This window comes from Tauraco erythrolophus, chromosome 28 (assembly GCF_009769465.1).
Source record: "Tauraco erythrolophus isolate bTauEry1 chromosome 28, bTauEry1.pri, whole genome shotgun sequence".
Lineage (NCBI taxonomy): Eukaryota > Metazoa > Chordata > Aves > Musophagiformes > Musophagidae > Tauraco > Tauraco erythrolophus.
The window spans coordinates 2,237,969-2,264,690 of NC_141492.1; the positions used below are offsets into that span (position 1 = coordinate 2,237,969).

General features: G+C 47.4%; 1 protein-coding gene and 1 long non-coding RNA gene across 4 annotated transcripts; both read right to left on the minus strand.

The window, feature by feature from the left end:
- Positions 1 to 140: 140 nt before the first annotated feature.
- MATK (megakaryocyte-associated tyrosine kinase) lies at positions 141 to 14,061 on the minus strand. Of its 2 annotated transcripts, XM_009989697.2 has the most exons (13): positions 8,676 to 8,692; positions 4,451 to 4,507; positions 4,118 to 4,231; positions 3,847 to 3,962; positions 3,300 to 3,519; positions 2,179 to 2,272; positions 2,021 to 2,086; positions 1,757 to 1,856; positions 1,581 to 1,665; positions 1,331 to 1,404; positions 1,014 to 1,209; positions 536 to 622; positions 141 to 395 (listed from the first exon to the last, which is right to left on the minus strand). In XM_009989697.2, exons 2-13 carry the CDS (start codon positions 4,457 to 4,459, stop codon positions 213 to 215), a joined length of 1,344 nt encoding a protein of 447 aa, XP_009987999.2. In that variant the 5' UTR covers positions 4,460 to 4,507; positions 8,676 to 8,692; the 3' UTR covers positions 141 to 212. The 2 variants fall into 2 exon arrangements, with proteins under 2 accessions (XP_009987999.2, XP_086483914.1); XM_086627788.1 differs by lacking the exons at positions 4,451 to 4,507; positions 8,676 to 8,692 and adding an exon at positions 14,029 to 14,061.
- Positions 14,062 to 18,087: 4,026 nt separating this feature from the next.
- Positions 18,088 to 20,205, minus strand: LOC147526718 (uncharacterized). Of its 2 annotated transcripts, none has more exons than XR_015222903.1 (2): positions 20,060 to 20,205; positions 18,088 to 18,269 (listed from the first exon to the last, which is right to left on the minus strand). It is a non-coding gene; the product is annotated as an uncharacterized LOC147526718 (long non-coding RNA). The 2 variants fall into 2 exon arrangements; XR_015222904.1 differs by having other exon boundaries at positions 20,056 to 20,205.
- Positions 20,206 to 26,722: the final 6,517 nt, after the last annotated feature.

Consider the following 26,722-nt stretch of genomic DNA (forward strand, 5'->3'; position numbering starts at 1 on the left):
CTGGGCTGTGCGGTGGGAAAAAGAGACCTGTGCCCGGATGCCTTCGGGCGCTGCGGGGGAGGAGAGACCACCTCCCAGATGCTGCCCCATCTCCATGGGGAGAGAGTGGCACCGTAGGCCACCTCGCTGCCCAGCCACCCCTTGCCACACCACTCCCAACCCCGGTGGGTCTGAGGGGCTTCTGGTCACAGGTCCTGGGAGCAGGATGGGGGTTAAACGTTCCTCAGGTGCTTCAACTCCTTCTGCAGCTTCTCTGTGAGTTTCTTGAAGGACGGCCGCTTGCCTGGCTCCAGCTCCCAGCAGCTCTTCATCAGGGTGTAGATGGCAGGCGGGCAGCCCTCGGGGGGCTCCATGCGGTACCCCTGCTCCAGCAGCTCCGTCACCTCCTTCAGGCTCTGGCAGGATGGAGAAACCAGCTGGGACCCCCCTTCCCCGCCCTGGCAGGGGCTCGCCCCAGCCAGGGGACAGCAGGATGTTCCTGGTCCATCAGTGCCAGCAGGGTGTAACCCATGGTGTCCCCCAGCATGGCACTCACCAGCTTGGGGTAAGGCGCTCGGCCGAAGGAGAAGGTTTCCCACAGGAGGATCCCGTAGCTCCACACGTCCGACTTGGAGGAGAATTTCTGTGGTGGCAGGAGGAGGGGAGGCTGAAGCCAGCCAGGGGCTGTGCTGGGCACCCATCCCTCCCTGAGGGTGACAGGAGACAGTGCCAGCCCCCAACCCCCTGACGCTCACAGCTCCCAGGGTGCGACTCCCTCTTCCCTTCCCACCACCCAGATGGCCCTGGGTCCATCCTGCCGCATCCCACCGGAGCTGCCCAATTCCTGCTGTGCACCAGGCCAAGGGCTGGTCAGGACAGAAACCAAATTTCAGGAGATGCGGGGCTGAACATGTCAGAGGCCACTGCAGGGCAGGGATGGGTCGGCAGGAGAGGGGACAAGCAGGGGGGACACGATGGGATGAGCTGCTTCAGGAGGACCCCCTGGCCCTCCCTCCCTTCCCACCATCGCTCACGTTGTGTTTCAGGGCCTCCGGGGCTGTCCACTTCACGGGCAGCAAAGTGGCATCCTTGCCCTTGGGGTTGACCCGGGCCAAGCCAAAATCGCTCACTTTGGCCACATTCTCCTCGGAGATGAGGATGTTGCGGGCAGCCAGGTCCCTGTGCACCAGCTTCTTGGACTCCAGGTAGTCCATGCCCTGGGCCACGTCTCTGCCGCAGCCGAGAAAGGCAGAGGTCAGTGTCACCGCGTGTCCCCCAGGGCTGTCCCCGCCCTATCCTGGGAGGACACAGGGCACTGGTCTCCAGCCCAGAGGGAGGGAGATGGACTTACAGAGCGAACAGGAGGAGCTGCTGGGTCGAGACGAGAGCCCGGCCCCGCGTGCGCAAGAAGTTCACCAGGTTGCCCTGACAGAGGAAGAGAAACACGTAAGGACCAACGAGACTGGGCTGTCTGGAGATCCACCTCCCACGGAGGCTGCAGTGCCCGGCACCCGTCCAGCTCAGCCCCAAAATGGGGGATTTTGTCCCAAATCTGAGCAGTGACAGATCTCGCTGGCTGAGGACCAGCTCAGTGCTCTCACCTTGCTCATGAACTCCATGACGATGTAGAGGCCGTTGTGCAGGATCACACCGAGCAAGCACACCAGGTTTTTGTGCCGGACCTTCCTGAAACAGAGGGGATCTGGGTCAAGGGGGTGTCTGCTCGTGCCCGGGCCATGGGGCAGGGTTGGGCTGTATCCCCTCATGGGGCACTCACGTCATGGCAGCAGTCTCAGCAAGGAAGGCCTGGGCGGTCACGTCACACTTGATGTTCTTCACAGCCACCTTCTGCCCCATATACTCACCCTGCAAGACATCTGGGAGGGGACATGGGGGGGGGGGTCAGGCTCAGTCCTGCATCTGAGACCCTCCCACGTCCCAGGCTGAGCCTTGTATGCCACAGGATGGGCAGGGGATGTCAGGAGGTGCCGTTTGGGGAAGCCTGTGGCCGGGGAACCTCCAACCCCATCTTCTCACCTACCTCCGAACTCGCCTTGCCCGATGCGGTCTCCCAGTGTGAGGTACTGCAGGTTCAGCAACCAGCCAGCTGGGCACGGGCACAAGGGCAGGTTAGCAGGGGCCCACTAGTGGGACTGTGCTGTCTTGTCCCCAAAACGTGGACCACAACCCATCCCCTACCTTTGGCCAACTCCTCCTCAGCTGACTTCATCCCAGTTTTCGGTTTGGGCTTCACCAGCTTGGTGCAGATGGCTCCCTGCTCCTTCATGTAGTGCTGTCAAGAGATGGACAGATGGAGGCCATGCGGAAATGGCACCTCTTACCCCTCAGCTGAGGGCGTGGAGCTGGGAAATGGCTTTGGGATGCTCCACGGGACCCCACCACCACTGCCACCCTTAAGGGGCCTGGAGCCCCTTCAGCTTGGGCAGCACGAAACGCTGCGTTTCCCTGGTGCCGTGTTTCACAGCCCACGTCTCAGCCCTGCTCCCCTCCGGGCACAGCACCGTGATGGACCACGGGTGATGCGGGATGCTGCCAGTGAGCCAGCTGGCAGCTGATGGGGTTAAAAGCCCCGGCAGGTGCTTCAGCAGCCGAGGGTGGTTTGCAGAGGTGACTGGAGCGGAAGCCATCGCAGTTACAGAGCGGGGCTGGGCAGCTGAAAGGGGAAAGGACCCATCCCGAAAGCAGAAGTTGTGTCTAAATGAGGAAAAATGTACGAGAGCACAACTGCCCCCGAGAGGAGCTGGGCAGCAGCTACAAGACAGGGTGAAGATGCACCTTGAGGAAGAAAGAGCTCACGGGAAGGGAGAGAGCTGACATGGCAGCCCGGGAGCCCCTCGGGGTCAGCAGGCGAGAGGGGAGCTCGGAGGGGAGAGAATCGCAGCAAAATGCCTCAAAACCTCGGCGAGACTCAGACCTCTCTCAGGGTCCAGGGGTGGCAGAGACAGCCACAATTTTCATTTTCCAAAACGCTCTAAGCCCCGCTGCTGCATGAAGCACCGAATGAGCCAGGATGGGGGGAAATGTAGCCCTGGGCAGAGGACCGAGGCTGCTGCTGGCACAGCTGGTTCACGGCAGAGGACATCCCCAGAGCATCCCAGATCTGTCCACTGCACCCCAAACTGAATGGCAACCATGAGCCCTTGGCTGGGATGGAGAATGACACCAAGTAACAAAACCCAATGAAAACCACAAAAGAAAGGGACAGGGACCTGCCACTGCTCCGTGTGACCCCATGAGGGTCTTGCCTTTAGTCCAACGCTGGCAGGGTCTGCTGCCCAGGGAGGGGGGCTTCTCCTCACCTCGATCATGTCCATGAGGTTGGAGAAGTACTGCTGGCTGTCGATGCTGAGCGTGTTCTCCTCGTGCACCACCCGGTAGTGGATCACCTCTTTGCCGAAGCTCACGCACAGCACGTAGTCGCCGGGGTGCCGGACGGACTCGCGCACCAGGAAGAGCCCGTCCTCGGGGGGCTGCAGCTCCTGCACCGCCTCCACTCCCGAGATCTTCCCATGGAACCAGCTGGGGAAAGGGGCATTGGGGAGAGGAGTCATGCTGGTGGGCTTCCCCCAGCACCAGCAGCAAGATGGGAGAGCAGAGTCCTCACCAAAGCTGCGTAGACCCCATTGCATAAAACCCCTCCCTGTGAGGTCTGTCCAAGCTGGGTGTGCACAACTAGGGGTCTTTAAAGCCAGATGCTGACCCCAGCAAATCCCCCCATCGCCAGGGCACGGCTAACAGCTGCGCTACCCCCAGCTGCCCACCCAAAACCTGGCTGGGGAGAAACGCACTGGACTCATCCGCTGTCGCAGCTCCCAAGGTCCCCCGGGCACCCCCAGCTGTACTCACGGCATGAGGCTGAGCTTGGGGTCGACGCGGATGGCGCCGCGCTCCCGCAGCGCGCTGGCCGCCAGTAGCCCCTCCTGCCCCGTCTCGTTGTGTCTGGCACGGTACCATCCCTTGCCCTGGGGACGAGAGGGTCTCGGAGCAAGGGCAGGAAGGCAGGATCTCGCCATGAAGCGGGGAGCCTGTCTCTGGCGGTTCAGCTGGTGGCACTGGGGTCCCACCCCCTCCATGCCCTCCCGGAGCAGCGCATCCCCCAAGCACCCCTGGGGCTCACCTCCACGGCCTCAATGATGGTGACCACGTCGCCCTTGCGGAAGGCCAGCTCCCGGGCCTTCGGCTTGGTGTGGTCGTGCTTGGTGACGCACTGCGTCCCCGGGGGCCAGTGTTTCTGCAAGGGAGAAGGCAGCATCAGCAGAGATGGTGAGCGCTGACCCCCCCTCTGCCTCCCACAGCCACCAGGGCCAGCCCCAAGGACCATCTGAAGCCCTGCCTGGGGACATGGGGCACTGGGGACAAGTCCTCCTGCACCCCACAGTGGTCCAGGGGGGACGTGTCACCCCGACGGTGGCAGGGGAAGTGCTGGTGTCCCTGTGCCAGCCCCACTCACCCCGGACATGGTCGGCTGTCAGCGCATCAGGCACTGCCTGTCCTCTCCTGCTGCCACCTGCAAAGAAGAAACCAAAGGGGGCTGTGGAGGGATGGGGCTCAGCTGGCCCGTCCCAGGCCACCACTGCTGTCCCCACGGGCTCCTCTGGCCAACACAGCTCCTGCAAACCCACCTGTCACCTCGGGCAGCCCAGCACTGCAGCAGGGAGAAAAAGGCTTAGAAGAGGCTGCAGACCTTGCCCACACAGGCTGCACCTCAGGGAAATTCCCATCACAAACCCGGGTGGGAGCAGGACCCAGCTCTCCCAGCCCCTGCCCCTTCTCCCTGCCTTGGAGTCCACAGATGGGCTCCACTGCCCACTGGCACTGCTGGCACGACAGCGGCCCACCGCCGCAGCCACAGGAGAATGTGGTTTTACCAGGAACTTGTTGTTCTCATCTCCTGTTTCAGCAGCTCCGAGTCATCAGGGCCACAAGAGGCACCGGCTGCGGGGCCTCGCTGACGTGGGACACAGCAGGGCTGACGTGGGGGCTGCCCCCCGCAGTGGGACGCTGAAGGGCAAGGCTGGGCTGAGCAGGGTTGTCACATCCGCTGGCTGTGGGATGGTCATGCAAGGTCCCTGTGCTCCCCCTGCCACCAACTTTGTCATGCTAGGATGCATGTGACCACTTTCCAACTCAAACTTGTGGCTCTTCTCCTCCTGCAGCCCTTCATCCTCAGTGTCACATCCATGGGAAGATCATAGTGTCATAGAATGGTTTGGGTTGGAAGGGACCTTTAAACATCACCTAGTTCCAACCCCCTGCCATGGGCAGGGTCACCTTCCACTACACCAGGTTGCTCAAAGCCTCATCCAACCTGGCCTTGAACAATCCAGGCGCGGGGCAGCCACAGCTTCTCTGGGCAGCCTGGTCCAGTGCCTCACCACCCTCATCGTAAAACATTTCTTCCTTATGCCCAAGATAAATTCACTCTTTCAGTTTAAAACCGCTGCCCTTTGTCCTGTCTCTATACGCCTTGGTAAAAAGTCTTTCTCCATCTTTCTTGTAAGCCCCCTTTACATATTGAAAGGCCACAATAAGGTCTCCCCGGAGCCTTCTCCAGGTTGAACGACACCAACTCTCTCAGCCTTTCCTCATAGCAGAGGTGCTCCATCTCTCAGACCATTTCTGTGGCCTCCTCTGGACCTGCTCTAACAGGTCCACATCTGTTTTGTGATGGAAGCTCCAAAGCTGGATGCAGTGCTTCTGGTGAGGTCTCGCCAGAGTGGAGTAGAGGGGCAGAATCTCCTCCCTTGACCTGCTGCCCACACTGCTTTGGATGCAACCTTAACAGTTGGCTTTCCAGGCTATGAGTGCACATTGTTGGCTCATGCCCAGTCACCAGGAACTTTGCCTGACTGCCACAACTTCTCAAATGTGATGGTGAGTGGACTTGGCAATGATATCAGCCAACTCCCCCAGGACCCTGGGCTGCATCTTGTTGGATCCTGTAGGCTTACGTACGCTCAGGTTCCTCAGGTGGTCTTGAACCTGATCTCCTACAACAGGAGGGACTTTGTTCCCCCAGTCCCTGCCTTGAGAGACATGGGAAGAGAGATTAACATTGAGAACTGAGCAGGGGGAAATAAAAGTTGAGTACATCAGCCTTCACCATGTTGGTTGTCACCAGCTCTCTGTCTTATTTAAATGGGGGACACATTTTCTTTAATCTTCCTTTTCTGGCCAATGTACCTGTAGAGGCCCTTATTATTCCTTGCATCCCTTTCCAAATTCCACTCCAGCTGTGCCTTAGCTTTCCTGATCCCATCCCTACACATCCAGGCAGCATCCCTATATCCCTCCTAGGACACATGTCTGGTTCCACTGCCTGTGTGTTTCCTTCTTACACTTCGGTTTGACCAGTAGGTCCTTACTGAGCCATGCTGGTTTTCTGCCTTCCTTGCCTGATTTTTTTTTAACATATGGGAATTAAGTGTTCTTGCACTCTAAGAAAAATGTCCTTAAAGAACTATCAGCTCTGTTCAGCTCCTTCATCCCTGAGGGCACTTTCCCAGAGCATTCCATCCAGTAATTCCTTAAACAACTGAAACTGTGGATGGCGGGACTCAGTGGACAAATCCTCTCCTGCTGCCTTAGGAGCACAGAGGGCTGGAGGGGACACAGTGCACCCGCTGGGGTGTTGACACCAAGCCTGTGCCCTTGGTGGCACTGCCTGGGCTGCCGTGCATCCCTATACCATGGCATGATCCTCAAACACACCAAGGTCTTGAAAGACAACTCATGGTTTCTGCAAGTTTTGTTCTGATTTCAGCATCCTTCCTCCAGATCCATTTTGCAGTTGAAATTTCTCTCTGTCACTGCACACCAGATGCCTTCTTTCCTTTTCCAAAGGAAGGTGGGATATCTCAGTGCTCACAGCTCACACTCTTCAGCTCTGCTAAAGACGCCATCCGATGAGACCCACGTCCCACGTGGGCGAAGCTGTTTCATGCCCACTTCGCTCCTTTGTACCAGAGAACTAGATAGTGTGGAAGCTATGCCAGCAGCTCGGTGCTTTTCTCTGTTTCCAAGAAGACCTCTAAACAGCCAGGGAAGCATCAACTTCCAGAGAAGAGAAACATCTGAGGAAAGGCGAGAAGTGATTTCATTCATATACTGATTTTCTTGGTGCTCCGTGAACACGAGGGCAGGGCGATGTGGGGCTGGGACCCAGCACTGACTGTGCCGCTCTTGGGAAACCCGACCGTTGGCCTCTTGGAAACTTCTAGCTGGAGCAGGATGATGTTTCCCCAGCTCTGCTGGGCTGGGAGAGGTGTGGGGGCTCACTCAGCTCCTTGGAGCAGAGATGACAGTCTTTGCTCTATTCCTCTTTTGGAGTGTGAGTCATGGTCACTCCTCTGCATCACCGGTGGTAAACTCTAGCCTGTCTCCATGATGGCAAGGATCCAAGGACTTATCATGCCAGTCCCTATCCAGAACAACAAAAATAGGAAAACTGCAGCTGTCACAAGGTTGATATTAGCAGGCAGGAGTTTCACCTGTTCCAGAGGCCATTGTTAGCACAGACATCCTCCTGTCCTGCAGCTCATCCATGCCAGGCATATTATCTTGGTCGCCCTACAGGTGCAAAGGCAGCTGCTCTGGGCAGGCACAGCCAAAGTCTGATGTGACTGGATGCAGCTCAGCTCACGTCCAGGATGGGTGAGGACCTCATGGGCACAAAGCTTAAGGACAGGGTCCACTCCATACCCCTCGCCATGGTACAGCCTGGTATGAGGAAGGACATGCTGGCTGAGCCCAGAGGATGATAGCAGCTCCGACATCTGGTCCTTCGTTTTCTGCTGCTCCAGGACAGTCATTTTGGGTGAAAAGTAGCAACTGTTTGCTCAGTCCTGCCCCTGTGTGCAGACAGTGGGTGGTTCTTGGAAGGAACAGATCCTTCACTCTGATTGCCCAAGGGCCTGGCTTCTCTTCTGCCCAGCTGGCACTGGGCACCCTCACACGGATACCTGCCACTGGCAGAGCCTGGAGACTGGCCAGTGCCTCCACCCAGCCACCAGCAAGCAACAGCAATGAATCACCTTCCTCCTGGTGCCACTCACACACCATGTCCTGAAGCAACTATTTGTTCTTGGAGATGTTTTGTCCATGCAGTTCCTGTCACTGCAACAAACGTTCCCACAAGGAGGATGCATGGGCAGAATGCCTGGGACAAGATACTTGTCCCCCTCTTTGTTTTGGAGCTGTTCTATACTTTTTTTTCAATCAGTTAACCTAAGTATTTGCAATGAGGATGAGAAGTACAGAACCGCGGTGGGGTTTGGTGGAGCCAGCCCAACCCTGAACTGTTCAGCCTTGTTTCCAGTGCACGGAGTTACTCCAACCGAGGAGCTGCCGGGACTCAACGGCACGGCAGCAGAAGAGGGGAAACGTGCATCGGCAGATTGCACCTCTGCACGGAAACCGGAGCTGGATGCACGGCACGCACACCTTTGAAACACGAGCTGGAGAACGTTTTTACAAACACCCGGCCACGCTAAGGGTCACTTGGACAAACGGCAAGTCCAGTGCTCTTGCTGAAAAACCGGTGACACCTGGCCACTCTCCTCACTGACCACAATGCTCTTAACGCTCCAACACCCAGTCCGTCCCTCTCCACTGACGGAGCAGACACGACGACACGTCACCTGCTCTCAGCAACTCCAACAGACCCTTGCACTTACCTCCCAGCAACGTCCATGCAGGGCCCTGGGGACAATGGTGTCTCGAGGTAGCTCACAGCTACACCTGGACTCAGATTCCCGAATTCCTGGAGAGTAAATTCTCTTTCATATGGAGCAGCAAAGCTTTATTTTCAAGGGCAGGCTCGCAGAAAGAGCTTCTGCGTTATTTCCTGATTTCTCTCCTGGTAAGGGCTGCCGATGCAGCGTCCCAGAGGTCCTAGTGCCTGCCGCCGCACCGTCAAACATTAATCAGAGATGACTCATTATTTGACAACACTTAAACCAACTTTTACCCTCTGAGGACACAAGTACACACCCTCACTAGAAACGAACCGGAGATCGTCAGACCCTGTATCCCGCAGCACTCGCAGAAAATTAAAGACCCACTATGCAAACAGGGAGATTTGTTGTTACCATCTCGATTGCCGTGGTCAGAGCAGGTACCTGAGGAGCGGAGACCCGTGGTGGCAGCAGCTCCTCAGGGAGACTGAGATTCAGGAGAGGATGCAGTGGGACCAGGGATCCTGAAGTCTAATCCTGCCTCAGCATCGACGTCTGTGAGACTTAGGGAAGGCTGGTCCAAGAGCAAGGCTGCTCCTTGCTGCTCTACAGGGCATGAAAACACAGCTGCATCCCAGGCTGGAACGGGCAATTGCAGAGAGACCTTTAAACGAACACCACTGTCCAACGGCAGCGGCTTATCTATATCCTCCAGCATCCGCAACTATCGGAGAGGGAATAGTTGCCTCCGCAGTTCATCATCCCAGCCAGAAAACTGGAGTTTTGCACCAACGTTCAACATTTCCAATATTCTTAGCAAAACGGTGAAAAAGAAGAAAATGCAGTTTCAGGCAAACACAATACTTCATTCAGGGGTCTTGTTGGTTTTTTTTTGTGTGTGTGTACTTTTTTGGTTTGGTTTTAATAAAATGGGTTTTAAGCCTTCAGAAAATACTGGCAATTCAAGGGCAAAGGCAGTGTAGAAGAAAACTATTGTAAACTAGCCAGTAGTTTCAGCTCCTGGTTATATTTTTCCATTGACAAACAACTTCCCCAAGCCATTCGAGTTCGTCTGTTTATAGGATTCTTGGGACGTGTTTCCCCAGGAGCACTGCTTGTGTTATCCTCTGGATTTGTGAGGACGGATCCTTAGATACCAGGTCCGCTCAAGCTCAAGAATAAACACAAGAGCACATCCTTACAGCCCCTGCACCACCTTCGAGGGGCTCAGCATCAGGTCTCTTGGGGTCTGCACAGTGCTCCCTGCAACACACAGAGATGTTGCACACTTTTGGGTTTTGCCACATCCTGTTATTGTTACAGACGTGACTGGCCCAAAGAATTCGGCATCGTGCACAGGGAACAACTCTCCCAGACTTAATAAAAGGGCTTTCCCTGTCCTCCTGTACGGCCAGCAAAAAGACTCCCACTTGCTTCTGCTGGAGCTGGTCATCCCTTTTACACATGTGAGTATCTACCACCCCATCAGTGCTTCAGTCTTTTAACACATCAATCCTCAAAATTCTATTCCTCTCTTCTCTGGTGCAGCAAAGTATTTATCTGCACTGCACAGCCCAGTTGAGTGTTGTACAGCTGAATCACCAGCGTGCCCAGGTGCCCCCAAAACAGCCTACCGTTAGCCAAAACATCAAGATTTTGCAGCACTTGAAGTTGCTGGGTAAGTGTGCCATCATATGGGAACTGTTTTTCTCACGTTTAGGCTGAGGCTTTAGCCACTTGTCAGTCTTCCTCCCAGCATCCTTCCTCCTTTGGGTCAGGCTCACAGTCACAAGCGCGATGTTCTGCAGAACAAACCGTCGAGCGGTGCCGTTCCTGGTAAGAAGGACAAAAGTTATCCAAGGAAGCAGATGTTGGAGCAGGAACAATGGGCAATATTCATTGGGAACAGCACATTATGTACCGAAACAGCAGCTCCTTCTTTCTCAGCACGGATTTGGGCATTAGCAGTGCAGAGCCCCGTTTCAAACACCGACTTCGAGCAAGCCAAGTTGTGCAGCTGCTGCTTCTGCCTGCTTGTACGGGCGGCATAGGATGTCCAACTCGGTCTTCGACATCCAACCTCCACCATTTAAAGAGAACTTCACTGGGTTTAAACACCCCTTTTCACAGCAAAGATTTATATTTCAACCCCACACCACTGTTGGGTCATTTGGGTACAGGATTGTTTGAAAGGGTATGTCGCCCTTCATAACAGATGGGGCTTTAGATGATGATGATGATGATACTGCGCTCCACGCAGCTGTACACACCGCCAGGTTGAGATGCTGTTGTACAACTGTACACTATGCACACGTGTTACCAGGAGCCAGACTGACGCTTCCAAGCGGGATTCCCTTCTGTCCCTAGCAGCCCCAAGGAGCAGCATGGACAGCAAAGATGTTTACACTAAACCCTTATAGAGCAAATAGCACAAATTTATGGCCCAGCAAGAAGGTAGACTGGGCATGCTCCAGGGACAAGTGGAAGACACACGGCTACAGCTGGCCACCACCATTTCTTACACCCAAACCCCGCTCCTGGGGCAGCTGTTTTATCCAGACACATCAGGCCTTTGCTGCAGTGTCCGTGCTTGCATGTTGTGACTATTTTGAGGGGTGACGTGCAGCACTTAGTGGCCTGTTCCACATCTGGGTTCTTGGTCTTGACGGGCATCTACGTCACTTACCCCAAATGGGGACTGCTACATCAGTTAAACCAATCAGTATTTGGTTACTGCAACTTGGCTTTGACCTCTGTCTGCACTTGTGGCAACATCTGATGGTTTTACTTCCTAATTTCTAACAAGGGGAGCTTTTTGGAGTGGCGGCACCACTTCATCCTCTTTTGATCTGACTACAGTAAAAGGCTAGAATCCACTCACAATATTTCAACACTTCTCAATCTTTGTGATTTACCAAAAACTAGTGAGGGTGGCTGTACAGCAAAAGGACAGCAGCAGCTCCGGCAGAGCCAGCAGCTGTGAGCACCTTTTAGTTCCAAACTCTACTAGATAAATACAACAATGCATCTATTTAAACATCTAGGGAAGCCCTGAAATGCAACCCTCTTCAAACATCTATTTTTGAACAGCTTAAAACTCTTAACCCAGAATATTTAAACAGAACCTGCTTTACACCCCCAGAAAAAGTGCTTAAAGAAGAAACAGCTTTATTTGACAATAAACAACGCAGAAATAATGTTTTTCAGTAAGTTCCAAAAAGCTGTAGTTCAAAATACTCCAAAAAGCCTGCAGGAATGTGAAGAGTGATTTGAAACTGAAGGTTAAACGATGAACACAGACATGAAGCTGAAACCAGTGACAATCTGCTAGCTAACTGGCAACATCACATAGAACAACAAAAGTGTTCAACTCCAGTTTTCTCCATTGTACTCTTTTTCCAGGTACCGTTAGGACAATGCTGGAGCCAAATTACAGCCTGTCCTTCACACATTTGCTTGTCGACTTTGCCAAAACCACCAGAAAGGTTCTGAGTAAGCAGCCATGTGTCTCTCTACCACTTTGCACCCACGTCGCCGCTCCCAAACGGGAACTCCTGAAGTGCAAGATCCCCATTCCAAAAGGGGTGGGATAAAATAAAAATACCAAACCCATATAAGAACACATGGCAGTTTCAGCCACTTCAGGCCAGGATAGAAACTGCCTCCAGTTTGAGGGTAGAAACCTAAAGTAATAAAGAAAACATATAAAGAGCACACACAATACCAGAGGGTGGGTTTTTGTTTGTTTTTCTTTAATAGTATCTGACTGTCTACCTGTTTCGCTGCAGGAAGAGCTTCTTCTAGAGCAAAAGAGTGGGAGGGGAAGGAGACATAACAGAAGGAAAGGAACTGTTGCCACAGGCAACTTCACTCTTACACAATGGTGTGATTTCTGTAGATTATAGTACAATTTAAAACTACCTACAGTACGCTATTTCAAGGAAAACTTATTAAAAATCATGGAATGAGAGAACGGTTGGGGTTGGAAGGGACCTCAAGATCATCCAGTTCCAACCCCCCTGCCACGGGCAGGGACACCTTCCACTACACCAAGTTGCCCAAAGCCTCATCCAACCTGGCCTGGAACACTGCCAGGGATGGGGCAGCCACAATGTAAGATACCAAATTAAACCACGACCTCTTTACATATAAAAATTGGAACTATACGAGCATTATCTTATACACACGGTATCATCATTAGGCAGCATCTCCTTTTTTGTCTTTTTTCCACCCGCTTCACCCTCTGCTCTTCCAGATCTCTTCTTTTTTTACAGTATGCCTTAAGTGTATTTTTTGGAGATGGCAAGGGGCCCATTCCAAGTCCCTTGTTTGTTTTTTTTTTTCCCCTTGAAATTCAGCATTTTTAAACCATGCTGGGAGAAGGAGGAGATAAAAAAGTAAGAACCTGACTGAAATGAAGGCAGCTGTATGAAGGAAATAAATAGAGATCTGCAGTTCTTCCCACACACACTATGGAAAGTTATTTAGAAGATCTGATGACCACCACTGCTACATCATACATAGCAATTAAGCTTGTATGTCAAACACTTACCTGAGGCTAAGGTAGCCAGCTGCTTTGGAAATCAGAAATGAAGAATTCAGTGGCCAAGCTGAAGTCGCCTTAACCAATCTTCTGCACTGAGCCACAGAGGTTTCAGGCAAGAGTGGCTTCTGCAATTTTAATTTAGTCTCATACTCAGTTCTCTTTCATCATATTTAACACGAGTAACTGCAGGATTTTAACGTTTGCTTATTTGATATTGGTCGAGAGAGTCGATGCTTTCACTGCAAAGAAACAGCACAGTCAGGCAATTTTTAACTGTCGATGAAAAAGAAGCAATTCTGTGTAAATGACCGTTCCTACTGCAAACCCAACTAAGAACAGCTAAGCAAACAGAATGGAAGAGGGCTTGAGTCATGCACTGTACGACTTCATGTGCTACAGTAAGTTCTACAGCCTTCCACATAAGCAATAAAAAACGTGACAGAGGACTCGATGGCAGACGAACATTCAAAACAAGGAGCATTATATTTAAAGACAGCTCGACTCTCATTTGAAATATCCGCTCACTTTGATGAACCCCTTTATTAAAAAGTGAGCAACATCAACGCAATTTCTGGTGTTACTAATGACACAAATATAGTAATAAATAAAATGGAGACCACATCTCTCAGTAGTTTAGAAGTGTTAATTGCAGTGGGGATCTCCAGAGTACCATGGCCAGAAACATTTACCAAAGTGCCCTCCGTAACTGTTGTTACAACAGTTAACTGCTCTTCTTTCCTACCTCTGCATGGGCTGTGACATCTTCTCACTCCTGAGGGCTCACGGTCTCCAAAGCATCCCACTTACCTTTCTAACAGAGATCTTGCAGCCCAGGTTCATCTGACAATGCAAGTTGTGAGAAAGAAAATGTATCAGAAAAATAAATATATTGCAGACAGGCTTTTAGCAGCAAAACTCAGCAGGCAAAGAATTAAAAAGAAAGTTTAAAAACTGTTTAAATAATTTTGGAATTTTGCTTTACCTCAAGTAAGAAAATACAGCAAACTGATCAAGCTTTAGATTCTCTGGAATGAGCACACAGCTACAGCGTTTGAGACTTCCCTTAAAAGCTTTTCTATAAATAACGACTGCAAGCGTTGAGAAAAGCAACACGAGCTTTGTAAAAGCCAAGTGTGCGTGCCTGGGGGCTTGAAATACATCTCTGACAAATTCAAGTATTAGTCTTTCCTTATGAATCAGAAGGTCTCTCCTTCCTGGAGAGAGTGTTGCTGTCAATATTTTTTTAACAGACCATTTCAGCAATGCAGAGGAGTCAAAACATTCACTTAACAACACTTTCATCAGAAAACAAACAAGAGGCAGCAGAACTGAGGAACAACATTCACAGCATGAGCTGCTGTGCCAAAGATTCCAGTGAGGGTCCTGGGTAATGCCATGATACCCACCTGCCAACAGTATCCCGACATGACACCTTCAAGAATGTGCCACTGCCAGGATTTAGTGGGCTCGATGTTTAAAGCCTCTTCTACAAAAAGTCCCATCACCTTTGGAGATAAAAGTGACATATTGAGAGTAAAAAGCAAACAAACCTTCTCCCTTTAACCAAACCTTGCTGCTTCTCTAGACACATGCCCATCCTTGGGTCTCTGCCTTGGGTTTTTTAGCACTTTGGAATTTCTAGATTGTATTGTCACAGGCCAGTAAAACCACCAGGAACGTGTCAACTTGTGTGAAAAATTTTGTCATGTAAATAGCCAAGTAAGAAATTATCTTTGATACTTTACCACCAAAACAGACACATGGTCTCCTCCTCAACCAACCACACACAAAATAACCCGTTGACCTGCACTTGATAACAAACAAAGCTTCCTAGGGATGAATGTCAAGCGAATGAAGAGCTCAGTTCAGAGCTTCTTTCTAAAAATGTTGAAGATCTGAGACAACTGAGTGCCCGCAGGATTTTACAGCTGCCTGGTAATCTTCTTAACTGCAGTAATCATACAAGAACTTGTCTCTCTAAAGCACACAGAACAGCAGAATATATCACCTTTGTCATTTAGACTAAGTCTTTTGGAGTTTCCACGGTATTTCTCTTATTTGTTGGCATTTTTCCACCACTGATGTATTGCAGTTTTACGGTCCTATGCAAGAATAGAACTTTTTTCCCCACCTCCTATCACTTTTTTTTTTGTGGTAGGATTCTAGCACTACTCTCTGAATACTAAATGCAAACCCATTGAAACAGCACTCAGAGCTCACAATGAAGTCGGATATTTTTTTCCTTCATCATTTCCAATCTGAGACATAAAAGATGTTCAGGAAAACTACCCATGACAGTAACAACTGTTTTGCATTTAGGAATTTCTCACCAGAATGTACTTTTACAAGATGCACATGCTTATTCCTTATTAAAATTTTGCTAACCCATTGAGTAATGTACAATAGCTATTTTAAAAGCTCACAGTAACATCACAAAGCTATTTAAGACAGGAAGGAAATGCAACATCCATTTCAGCTGCAAAGGGCTCTAGAAAGATGCAACTGCAAACCCCACAGAAATTTAACTAGAAGATGATTCATTCATGTACAGTGACAAGACAGTATTTGTCATCATAATGGCTATGACTTCATTTTAAAGCTCATAAGAAACAGTAATCATCTTCTAGCAAAGAATTTCTGATAGTAGTTTTTTGAGTCCATAGTGCATGTTGCCTTGAAGGTCATTACCACTTCCTGCAGCACCCACCTACTCCCTGGTATTCAGTCACCTGCCTGTGTCATCATGGGCTTTTTCTCAGCATAGTTCTTACACTTGCCTCTTTTTTTTGTTTAATTTTTAGCTGCTTTTGCTTATAGTGATAACGGGAAGAACAAAAACTGATCTCACTGGAAATGCAATACTTGAAGCTTTAATTTAGATTTCAAAACTTAATGTACAATTTCATAACTAAAAGCAAAGTAAACATTTTTCAGGAACTCATGAAATAATAACAACAGAAGCAATCTGAACGTTTCATCACCTGGCACAGCATTGAAAACAGGATTTACCCACAGAAAAAAAAGCCTGACTAATAAAACCTCACACGTAAGCCCATAAACGTAGAGTTGAAAAATCAGAGTAAGGTAATTATGCACGAAATAAACCAGCATGGTAAGTTCAAAAGCTGGATCAAGTATTGTTGAAAAAACAGCATTGCAAATATGTTAAAAATCATGATTAGTATGTCTGAAATCAAAAGCCTCCCGTAGCAATCTATCCTGTGAAGAAAAATGTTAGCCTCTTCTACGTGGTCATGTACAACAGGTTGTACATCCAGCAGCCCTCCAGGTGTAGTTTCACAGATGTAGTTGCAGCTCTGCTTCTGATTTAATTTCCTTCTCTTCCACAAGTTTGTTGCTTGTTCCCTGTATTTCTTTTTGTCTGTGAATGAAGAAAACAAGATTAGTAGCCCAATTCTTTATTATTTAGGAAGACATCCTTCATAGCATTTAAGTTAAAAACCCTTCATACTATTGTCAGTCGTGTGTCACCCTGAAATCTTCCCCAGTTTGTTCTATTCCTTGTCATTATCACAATTATTATAGCAGCTGACAGTGGTGGAACAAATCTATGACCGAGATTTGCACCTCTGATGGAACGCAGAACCAATGCCTATGCTAAAAGTTTTCCTTTATTAAGCAAAAGCTTCCACTTGAGTATCTGTCTGGCATTCGGACTGCCACAGTGTCCAACAGGTAACACTAAAGAGTTACTCTTGGCAAAGGCAGGATCTCTGGAAAGGCAGGAAAGTTCTCCCAATGGTAAGAAGTCTTTCAAAAGAAAAGGCAATTTGAGACTCTCCTAGAATCTTTGTGCTCTGCAAATAAAAATTTAACTCTAATTTTGATGATGTTTATCGTATCGACTACAAAACTGTAGTTAGGCCTGAAACATTTTATACCTTTTATCACAAGCTGACATCCATATGATGCTACACACCAGACACCGGTGCCTTTGATATCCCAGAACATTTCTGAACAGGTCAGCTCACATCCCCTCCTCCTCTTCACCCTCAGCATCCCTCCTGTGAGCAGTTCTCAGAAGCCAATTGCTTCTAAACTTCTATTCATACAACAGTTTCGAAGCTCAACAAACTACAAAGAACAGATTTAATTTCAGATTCATAGCTCATCTCAGACAGAACAGACTTTTTTCAGCTTCTTTAAGAGTTAGGAGTCAATACTGGCACCCTGCTGTAAACACTCTGGTATAAAAGTGGACATTAGAATAAAGAATTCCAGTAAAGACCACTCTACTTTGGTCTTTACTGACCACACAAGAATGTCTTAGAAGTACGTAATCTTCTTCCCAGGCCAAATGAAACACTTGACAATTCTTGTGCTCAGATATTTTGAAAGCCATAACTTGGACAAGACTTAAAGAACTATGTCCAAAGATGACTGAACACTTGGAGCAAAAGGTTTTTAGAGATATTGGCTTGAACAGTCAAAACCAAGTTCAATTGTGGAACAATTTTCTGGAACATTTGAAGGAATACACTTGAGATTTGATTCTGCTATGCTTAGGTTGTTGGTGTGATAAAGTTATTTCCCTCTTAACTGTAACATCATTTCAACATCAGTTCAGAGAAAAACGTTACAGAAAACATTTTTTACATGGTTAAGTTTCTCAGCATAGATTACAATTTTAGAGGAGGGATACTTGGCAAAGCTGAGCCACACACTTATGCTCAGATCACACCTGGTTCTCCCAAGAGCTCGTTCACTGCAGTGAACTGACTTAAAGCACATATTTTTATGACAAGTTTTCTTTCAGAAGTGTTTCTGAAAGATCTTTCACTTCCTGTGCACACTCCCAGAACATAAGCAAACTCTGTTATGTTCGTAACTACAAACCTGTCCCACCTTCTGAGTGAGGGCTCCCCGGATACGCGCTGCACATGCACCTGCTCCCGCGCAAGAGACATCACAGAGCTCACATTGAAGCTGGTTTTGAATCCTGCGGGGCTCCTGTTTCCGTGGTTTCCTGTCTTCTGAACAACATCTTTCTTTCTGTGCTGTTGTCATTCTAAGTGCTCCCGGTAAGTCTGCAATCAAACAGGGCAACATATTCATTTCCCTCTCAATGGCACTACTGTTTTTCTACTAAAACATCAACTGTCCTCTGAAAATTAATTGAAAATTTCCTGAAACACTCAGATTAAAAAAAAAAACAACTCCTTTTGGAGCCACACTCAAACCTGCAATGTATGAAAACCTCGCAAGCACTAACATTTTGATGAATTTCTCCTTTACTGCCTTGCACTACTGTAAGCACTCGCACAACCTATTCCTTTTAGGCTTCTTACACAATCAGTCCAGTCTTGGCTGCAAGACTCACATATGGCCACGAGTATCTGCGTGACCAGCTTTTTGTTGACTGCAGAGTGTACCTAATGTAGCTGGTTTAGACACACGGGACAATATTGTAGGCACGTGCACTTGATTAGATGCATATCACCTCACCAAACACGAAGAACTAAGGACCCTTTTGCCCCAACCTGTTTGGGGTTTAAGTTTTCAGTAAGGCACTAAAGTCATAACTAGTGCAAGCAGAAGTTCAAAGGGGTCAGGCAGTTATAGGCACATCACATTCCTGCTTCTGTAAAAAAATCTGTAGGAGTTTTAGATGTGGTAACCTGGTGGTGGTGAAGTATACTCTTGTAAGACGTTATAGCTCTCAGCAAACATCACTAAGTAACACATCTCTCTTCTTCCACCATAAAAAGTAAGCTGTCATTCAGGTAGCAAACTGAGAAAGTAACACAGGTAAGGGGGAAACTCCTCTCTCAAGTTTTGTTTCTCACACTGGAATTCACATTTAGGTGGGTTCCACACACTTCTCCATGGGGCAGCTGGCCCCGATTCCAGGCATTAATGGACACACCAATAACCAGCTGCAGGACAGAAGGCACCCCAGAAGATGTATTCCCAAACTTTCATATAAATTGAGTTAGGAAAGAGATGTTTAGCACATCAACAAAAATTTCTTCGTAAAACAGAAGGAGGTTATCTAACAAAATTCATAAGAATCCAGGTGAAGAAATACAAAGCTATGTAAACGAAAAGTTTGAAGCAGTACATATTCATTCCAGCAGGCAGAGAAAACTGCACTTATCAAAATATTCACTTTTTATCTGGAGAAGAAAGCTTTTCTCATTACTTGAACCTTCAGCCCCGTGCCGCACTCCCCAAAAAATTTTGATGAAGTAACCAAATACACATCTTACACGTATGTTTGCAAATCTACATCACCCATGAAAAAGGTGAAATACTAATTCTGTAAGAGCTTCATTTCAGATTTCTCAAACTCAGTGCTACAGAAATATCACTTTGTCTAGCCCAGTTTCAATGAATTCATTAAGAATGTTTATAATCCACAGTTCATATCATCATATTCTCTCAACAAACAGATACGGAAAAATATTGCTTATGTATTCAAGTTATTTCAAATCCTATTTGGAGACACAAGCATTAAGTATAGTGTTAAGTTCTCTAGTTACAAAAACACAAAAGAAAGAGAAAATCACTTCCCCCATTTCTTATTTCCACAATTTCCAAACATGCATTAAACACAACCTTTTTATTGGAACCAAATGCCTGATATGAAACAGATATTTGAGAAAGAAGGTTTCTTCAAATTCACAATAGTAGTTCCATACTGAAGAAACTCTTCTCTTTCTCTTCGTAGAGAGACAGGCTTCTCCAGAGATTCTGAGTAGGAAGCTCATCGCCTTCTGCGACTACAGGAAGTAGTGGCTTTAGTGTTTTTTTAAGTGTCTTATTTGAAAACCAACCACCTGTAGTGCAAGAACTCTAAAATAAAACACATACATACGCAAGACACGGATGTTGGATTCCAGCAGCACTCCCTCAGTGGGCAGTACAAATCCCTGGCAGCATGCTGCAGCTGAGTAGGCTGGCACTGGCTGGTGGCACTGCTTGGTCTCATAGTTGCTTGCAGATGTTTGTTGTTAATAACTGTAATTATCCTGTACACAGAATTCCAACAGAAAAACAAAAAGATTAATAAGACAGACTGTAGTAAAAAATAGTTGGTTTTAATTGACTGGTGTGGCAGATGGCAGACAATTCACAGATTTAATTTCTTGATGTCTGCCTCAAATAGTGGGTAATGAGATTGTTTATAGAAAAAACACCTAATGACATTTTCATAGTATTGGCAGGGAATGACTTGGGAGCAGGAAGCTGAGCTCTTCTAGAGTAGGCTTGTGCTTACTCTAGAAGAGCTCAGCTGGAGGTGTAGGAGAAACAGCAGGATGCACTGACAAGAACTCTGGACAAGAAGGCAGTTTTAATTTATTCCCATGAAAGGTCTCATTCCAATTCCCAGCGGTGCTCAGTTTAAGTCACCCCAAAATTAAGGTGTGTGTGCTGCAAATTTCTACAGCAAGATATAAGACCTCATTCAAACGTACAAAATCCAGTGTTCTTTCTAGTATGTCAGACACCGACCCAAAATAGATATTCCTGCAATAGAGGGGGGAAAAAAAAAGTAAGATTTATTTTGACTGTAGAAATGCCTAGATTTGGAATGCTGTTAAATAAGAAACATCCAGTTATCCTGACGGCTGCCAGGGGGCTGCAGGTTTCCCACCAGTGGCAGGTCAAACCAAATGCCCCGGCACCTTGACTGGCTGTTGGCCACCGGGCAGAGGACACACAAGTCATCAAGAAAATCCGCGTTCTGGTGGCCAGAGAGCAACAGGCATCTCGAAAGGGAACTCATCCTGGCTATTGCTTTCTGCTGCCTACAGAGGGAGTCTAGACCAGCTTACACAGAAGCCAGAGCCAACTTGAGCAAAACAAAGCAGTGTGTGAAGTCTATCAAAAAGGATAGCAGTCAGGATAACTAAATGACTAAAGAAGTTGCTGCACCTTGTTCAGATCCAAGACCCTCATTTCTTGAGGGATGCACTTTTTCCCCCTAGTACAACGTGTATCTGGCAATAAGCGCCTTCAGGACTATCCAGCGTGGTATTCCATCTCCAATGATGCCTTTAAGCAAATGCTGAGGGAAGAGGCAGTACAGAATACTCCCTTGCAAGTCCCTCTGCTTCAATTGTCAGCCCTAAAAATATCTCAAGCCGAACATAATTAGTCCTTTGGTAACTCTCAAAACATCTCTCCTTCAGCTTTCTGCAGCCATCGCATCCTTGAGCAAGACTCCCAGAAGTCTACTGCCTACTGCAAGAGTCATCACCTCCTTTGAAACTCGCTCCTCATAACTGCACTTACAGCCCTGAGCTCACGTCCTATTGGAAGAGACAGTGAACAGTCAGCTTCTATCCAGCTACTTCATGCCACTTCAGATCTTCTAAGTGCGTGATTTAAATCACCTCTCCCAGGCTGAAGAGTCCCAGCCCACTCAGTCATTCTTGCTCTGGAAGCTCTGCTCTGCTTGTGATCATCTCTGTCACCAGCCTCAGGCCCCTTCCAAGCCCCACCACGTCCTCTCCAAGACAGGAGGAACAGAGAACCGTGTGCCGTCAGTGTCCCAAGCACAGGCAGGCCACCATCATTATATGAAACAGCATGTTTTCTGTCCTCTATTTTTGTCCTTAATATCTAAAATTTGATAAACTACTGCTCAGCACTATCACAAACCCCAAAATTTTGCTCCCGAACAGTGATAACCAGCACAGCTCCTTGTATTGTGGAAAAGCTGGGACAGTTTTCCCCCAAGTTTTACTTTTGCACACTAACTATTCAGCAACGCACAAAGTCTTCCTATAATTCCTCCTGTTCTGCTCTACATAACATTAGGCTGTATCACCTCACTGGTCATCTTTTTTTTCAGACAATGAATATACTGACCCACACTTCACACTGCAAAGTTTAAAAACACACCACGTAACTCCTGCCGCACCACATTGCTGGTCTAACCTGCTCCAATCTGGAAGAAAATGCCTCCTCGTACAAGAGAGGAATTTCAACATACAGCCAACCAGAAAAACCCCCAGACCTCTTCACCTCAAAACGGTTCATTCCAGAGTTCAGTGCAGCTCTAACTGACGTTAATCCATAGAGCCAATCATGCACTGGATCCCAGCACCTCCTGCAGCCAGGAAATTCAGAATCAGTTATTATCATACTAAGTACAGAACTGTAAGTGATACAGGTGTTTTGGGAAAAAATACCTACAATTCTGTTTTCCTAATAGTCCATGAAAACTATAGGAGTTGCACAGCCTTCAGCATCAGAAGGGATTTATCCTTGTATGAACCATGCAGTTCATTCCAAGAGCCAACTGGTGGGCCCCGTAATTTTCACCCTCATTTATACTACAGCAGGCGTATCCAGCATGTCAAGCAACTAAAAGCCATAACATTTCTAGCTTACAAAGCTTACTGAGAGTCTTGGTTTGGAATAAGAATAAAAAAAGGCAGTTACGTTTAGGTCGTCAGGTCTACAGATTTGCTATCACTGGTATTAAACATGGACCAGCAAAAGGGTTGCCAGCGTGGGCAAGGAGGGCTTATAATTGAGAAACTTGTTTATTATGGGAGGTGGATAATGGTCCTGTTCTCCCTCCGTCCTCTGCAGAACGGCTCATCGCTTCTGTTACTGGGGAGCGTCGAAGCAAGAACTATCAGTATTTTCTGCTCAAGCACGAGTCTGTCTACATTTGACTTGAGCTCCTCGACAGCTCGTAGGACTCCTTCCTCCTTCAAACATTCTCTCCTACACTCAGCAGTCGTTTGGTACTTGCCCCTACAAACACATCCTTTGGGTTAAGACAAATGCCTAAACTGTATTCTAATTTTATTTCACTTCTTGTTATAACTCCACCTTGTCATCTTCATGACAAAAGATGAACTAGGTCATAAATAAGTGTGTCAAACGCTAACGACAGAACGGGTCGGAGATGTTACCGCACAGTTCATATAGACGGTCAGTCTAGGAAGTTTTCTACACTTCTAAAGCTTCACAAGTTGACATTTTTTCTTCAAGATGTCAAATCTACTTCTTTATCAGAGCTACCAACCTGCACTCGGTGCAGATAAGCCTCACCTTTCCGGTAGGAGAATAAAACATCGGCGTATCCATGTAGACTAAAAGGTGCTGATTAATCTACTCATCTTTGACGCCAAAGCAGAAGTACACCTACAAAAACACATAATCAAAAAGCTCCCATGAACTCCATTGTCTGCCGAAGTGTTCTCAGTACATAGATTAAAAAATATAAATCAAAGCAAACCCCCAGTTAAGCAAACTCCCAATCAGCCCACTAGTTCAAAGCCACAAGTCTGAACAAAAGATCTGTTTTTTTTTTTTCCCTTGGAAAGCGTTAGCAATGTATGTCTATAATAAATCACATGAGATGTAAAGACAATGACTCACTTCATTATCTTTAAAGCATGAGAACAGAACACTCCACTGAGACAAAAGTCCCTCGGAAATGCTGATATCAGCTGCACTTTGCTCCCTGGTAGCAGTCTCAGCAAGCGAGGAACAATAAAACAATTCTGACAAACTACTGCAGAGATGATACGATTTTAGTCTGAATTTCCACACTACACAGCCTCATTTTACAGTCACAAAAAAGCTCCCTTTAAGGAGCAGGTCTGCAAATTCAACCTCAAGTCTCAAAATTAAAAACGGCACAGAGGCAAGGAAAAAACATGCCAACAAAGCAGGCTCTGACGGGCAGAGAAAAGTAACCTCCTGGGGCACAGTAATTGTTTCTGTTGATAAATCACAGTGGTTAGTTCAATACATTCCCAAACTGGCTCTCTACTATGAGTAATAAACACCTGCAAAATCCTCATAACTTGATACTGTGCCAAAACAGGACATTCCCGACTTAATTCACCCACAGCCCTCGCTGCCTACAAGCCACATTCCATTTTTTTTTCTGATGCAGCCTGAGTCTTTGCGGTGGACAGGTCTGTTATCTGCTCTAACAGCCACAGGTGACTGGAACCAGTTTCTCCTAAAATGAGCAAAAATCCTGACTCTGATCCAGGAAATAAAAGTAGTTGATGAAAGCTCAGAAACATAAGGCTCTGGGGTGATCTTATTGCAGCCTTCCAGTACTTAAAGGTGGCCTACAGGAAAGCTGGAGAGGAGCTTTTTCCAAGGGCGTGTAGTGGCAGGACATGGGGCAATGGCTTTAAACTGAAAGAGGGGAGATTTCAATGAGATCGGAGGAAGAAATTCTTCCCTCTGAGGGTGCTGAGGCACTGGAGCAGGTTGCCCAGAGAAGCTGTGGCTGCCCCATCCCTGGCAGTGTTCAAGGCCAGGTTGGATGAGGCTTTGAGCAACCTGGTGTAGTGGAGGGTGTCCCTGTCCATGGCAGGGGGGTTGGAACCAGATGATCTTTGAGTTCCCTTCCAACCCAAACCATTCATGATTCTATAACTATAATTTGGTATGCAGACATGCCACATAGCCACTGCCTGAGATGCAGAGCTGCTGGCCAGGCATTCTCCAGCAGAAGCCCCAGAGAATTCCTTGCCACAGCCTAGACCATAAACTCAGATGCTGATGACAGGTATCTCCTGACAGTTGTAACACCCAAGATACTCGGGAGTAGATGACTAGAACTGCTAAAGTTAAACCCTTGAAAGGGCACAGATAACGTGGATCTGTGTAAGCAGACATCCTTAGACACCCCACCTATTCAGAAAAGTGTTCAGCTTGTAAACATTTCCAAAGGGTAATGTTGGAAACAGGGAAAAAACCCAACCCCAACTGTTAGACATACTGCTGGATAGCCACGTGCCAGCCAGCACTTTGATCAGCTGACTGACAGACAATCCCTGAAGACAGATCTTGCACGTCATCGTGTAATGTATTAAGCTAAAGGATTATCTGAAGCACTTACCTCGAAAATGCAAAAGTCTACAGGTTTGGGGATAAAACCAGATCAAGACTACATGTTGCTTCACTAAGCATTTGCTGCCAACTGGTATGCAACTGTTACATTATTCTTTCCAGTTAGGATTCTGATCTAATTTGATGCTCAAGCTTTCTCCAAACTTTCGTGCCCTGTACAGACTCATGTTACTACAACACAAGACTCCACAGAGCTTTGATGTTTCAAACTTTCAAACATTTTAGTCATAGTCATGCCTTCCACCATAAAGCCCTGGCATAGGGAATTCTTTTTGTTGATGTAAGTGAAGTTTATGAAGATGGTATGATGAATGTGTATTTTAATGACAATGAGACTTCACAAAGCCTCCCATTGAATTCTGAAATACATCCTTGAAGTATGAAGACACTCAAAGTTTGATAACACAGTAATTCTGTAGCATTTTGTTGCTTCCACAGTAGTGATAAGAGACCCTTGGCTTGTGCAAATGCCATAAATGTTCAAGCCAACTAATTACAGATTCCTTAGGCATTATAGTGTTCATATCGCCACACTTTCTGTATTTACGACCATCAAAAATACATGTTCTAGAAATCACAAACCTCTGGCAGTGAAAGCAAACCACTCGTATCAGATGTATTAAAACCACAGAGCACTATGTAATTGTTGTTGGTGCTAGTCCAGACAATCCCAGTGCCAAGTTCGGCAGCAGTATCAATGGACTTACCATTGCTGATGCGTGCAAACCAAATCTGTGGCTTTGATAAGGTGGTTACATCACTGTAGACATTTGAGCCATGTAAGAACTGGTCAGTAAATCTATTTCCATGTATTTATTTTCCATGTATCTATTTTTGTGGCAATAAATACTGAAGACCAACAAGCTGCTCTCAAAAAAAGCATTCTTAAAGCACACATCAGGCTCTTCATAACTCCCTACTACTACTTCATATGCGGACACCTGAGCAGTACATTTTGCCAAACGTTCCAAAATACGGAAAAACGAGGCGCTTCTTCCCAAGACTTTGGGGAAACAAAAAAAGTAATTCAAATAGTGTGTTACTATGCATTTTACTATTGCTTAACATCATTCTGAAATTCCAAGGACTGGAAGATGATGAGAAATGTAATTAATAATCTTACTGACAGTTGGACAAAGTGTTTTTCACACCAAGCTGAGTCTACAAAATGTGGTCAGTCTGTCTTTCTAGGCTAAACAAGGTCACACCATGCAATGAGGTCTCATGCCCAGGCCAGAACTCGTAAGCATTACGCAGTAGTGATTTACGTTCCTACGAAAAAATACGTATTATGCTCCTACACACCAGAGACATGAGGGAATGCAAGCCTGTTACCAGCAGTCACTGCAAGCTATTATGATTTAAGAAGAGATCTGAAGTGCCAAAATTTAAATGCATAATCACATTTGCCACAAAATATCCCAAGCACTTTCCAGCCATTTGCTTCTCTGTTTAGTCTGAGATACGCAGCAAGATTGAAGGTTATAAAAGTGGTTATCAAAACTTCTTGATTTTAATTGCAAGAGAAAATTAACAGCTCACTGCACAATACAAGTATGCTACAAATAACCATCACCTCAAGTTAAACAATTTCCATAGACACCGTTCACAACTCGTATAAAACCACACACAATCCCGA

What these genes read in the sequence shown, in the direction of transcription:
- MATK (XM_086627788.1), bottom strand. Translation starts at nt 14,061, where the DNA reads ATGAACCTGGGCTGCAAGATCTCTGTTAGAAAG. An exon ending in GCAAGATCTCTGTTAGAAAG is followed by an intron (nt 4,232 to 14,028) that starts GTAAGTGGGATG and finishes TCTCCCTTGCAG; the next exon opens with AAACACTGGCCCCCGGGGAC. An exon ending in GAGCGCCTTACCCCAAGCTG is followed by an intron (nt 396 to 535) that starts GTGAGTGCCATG and finishes CCATCCTGCCAG; the next exon opens with AGCCTGAAGGAGGTGACGGA.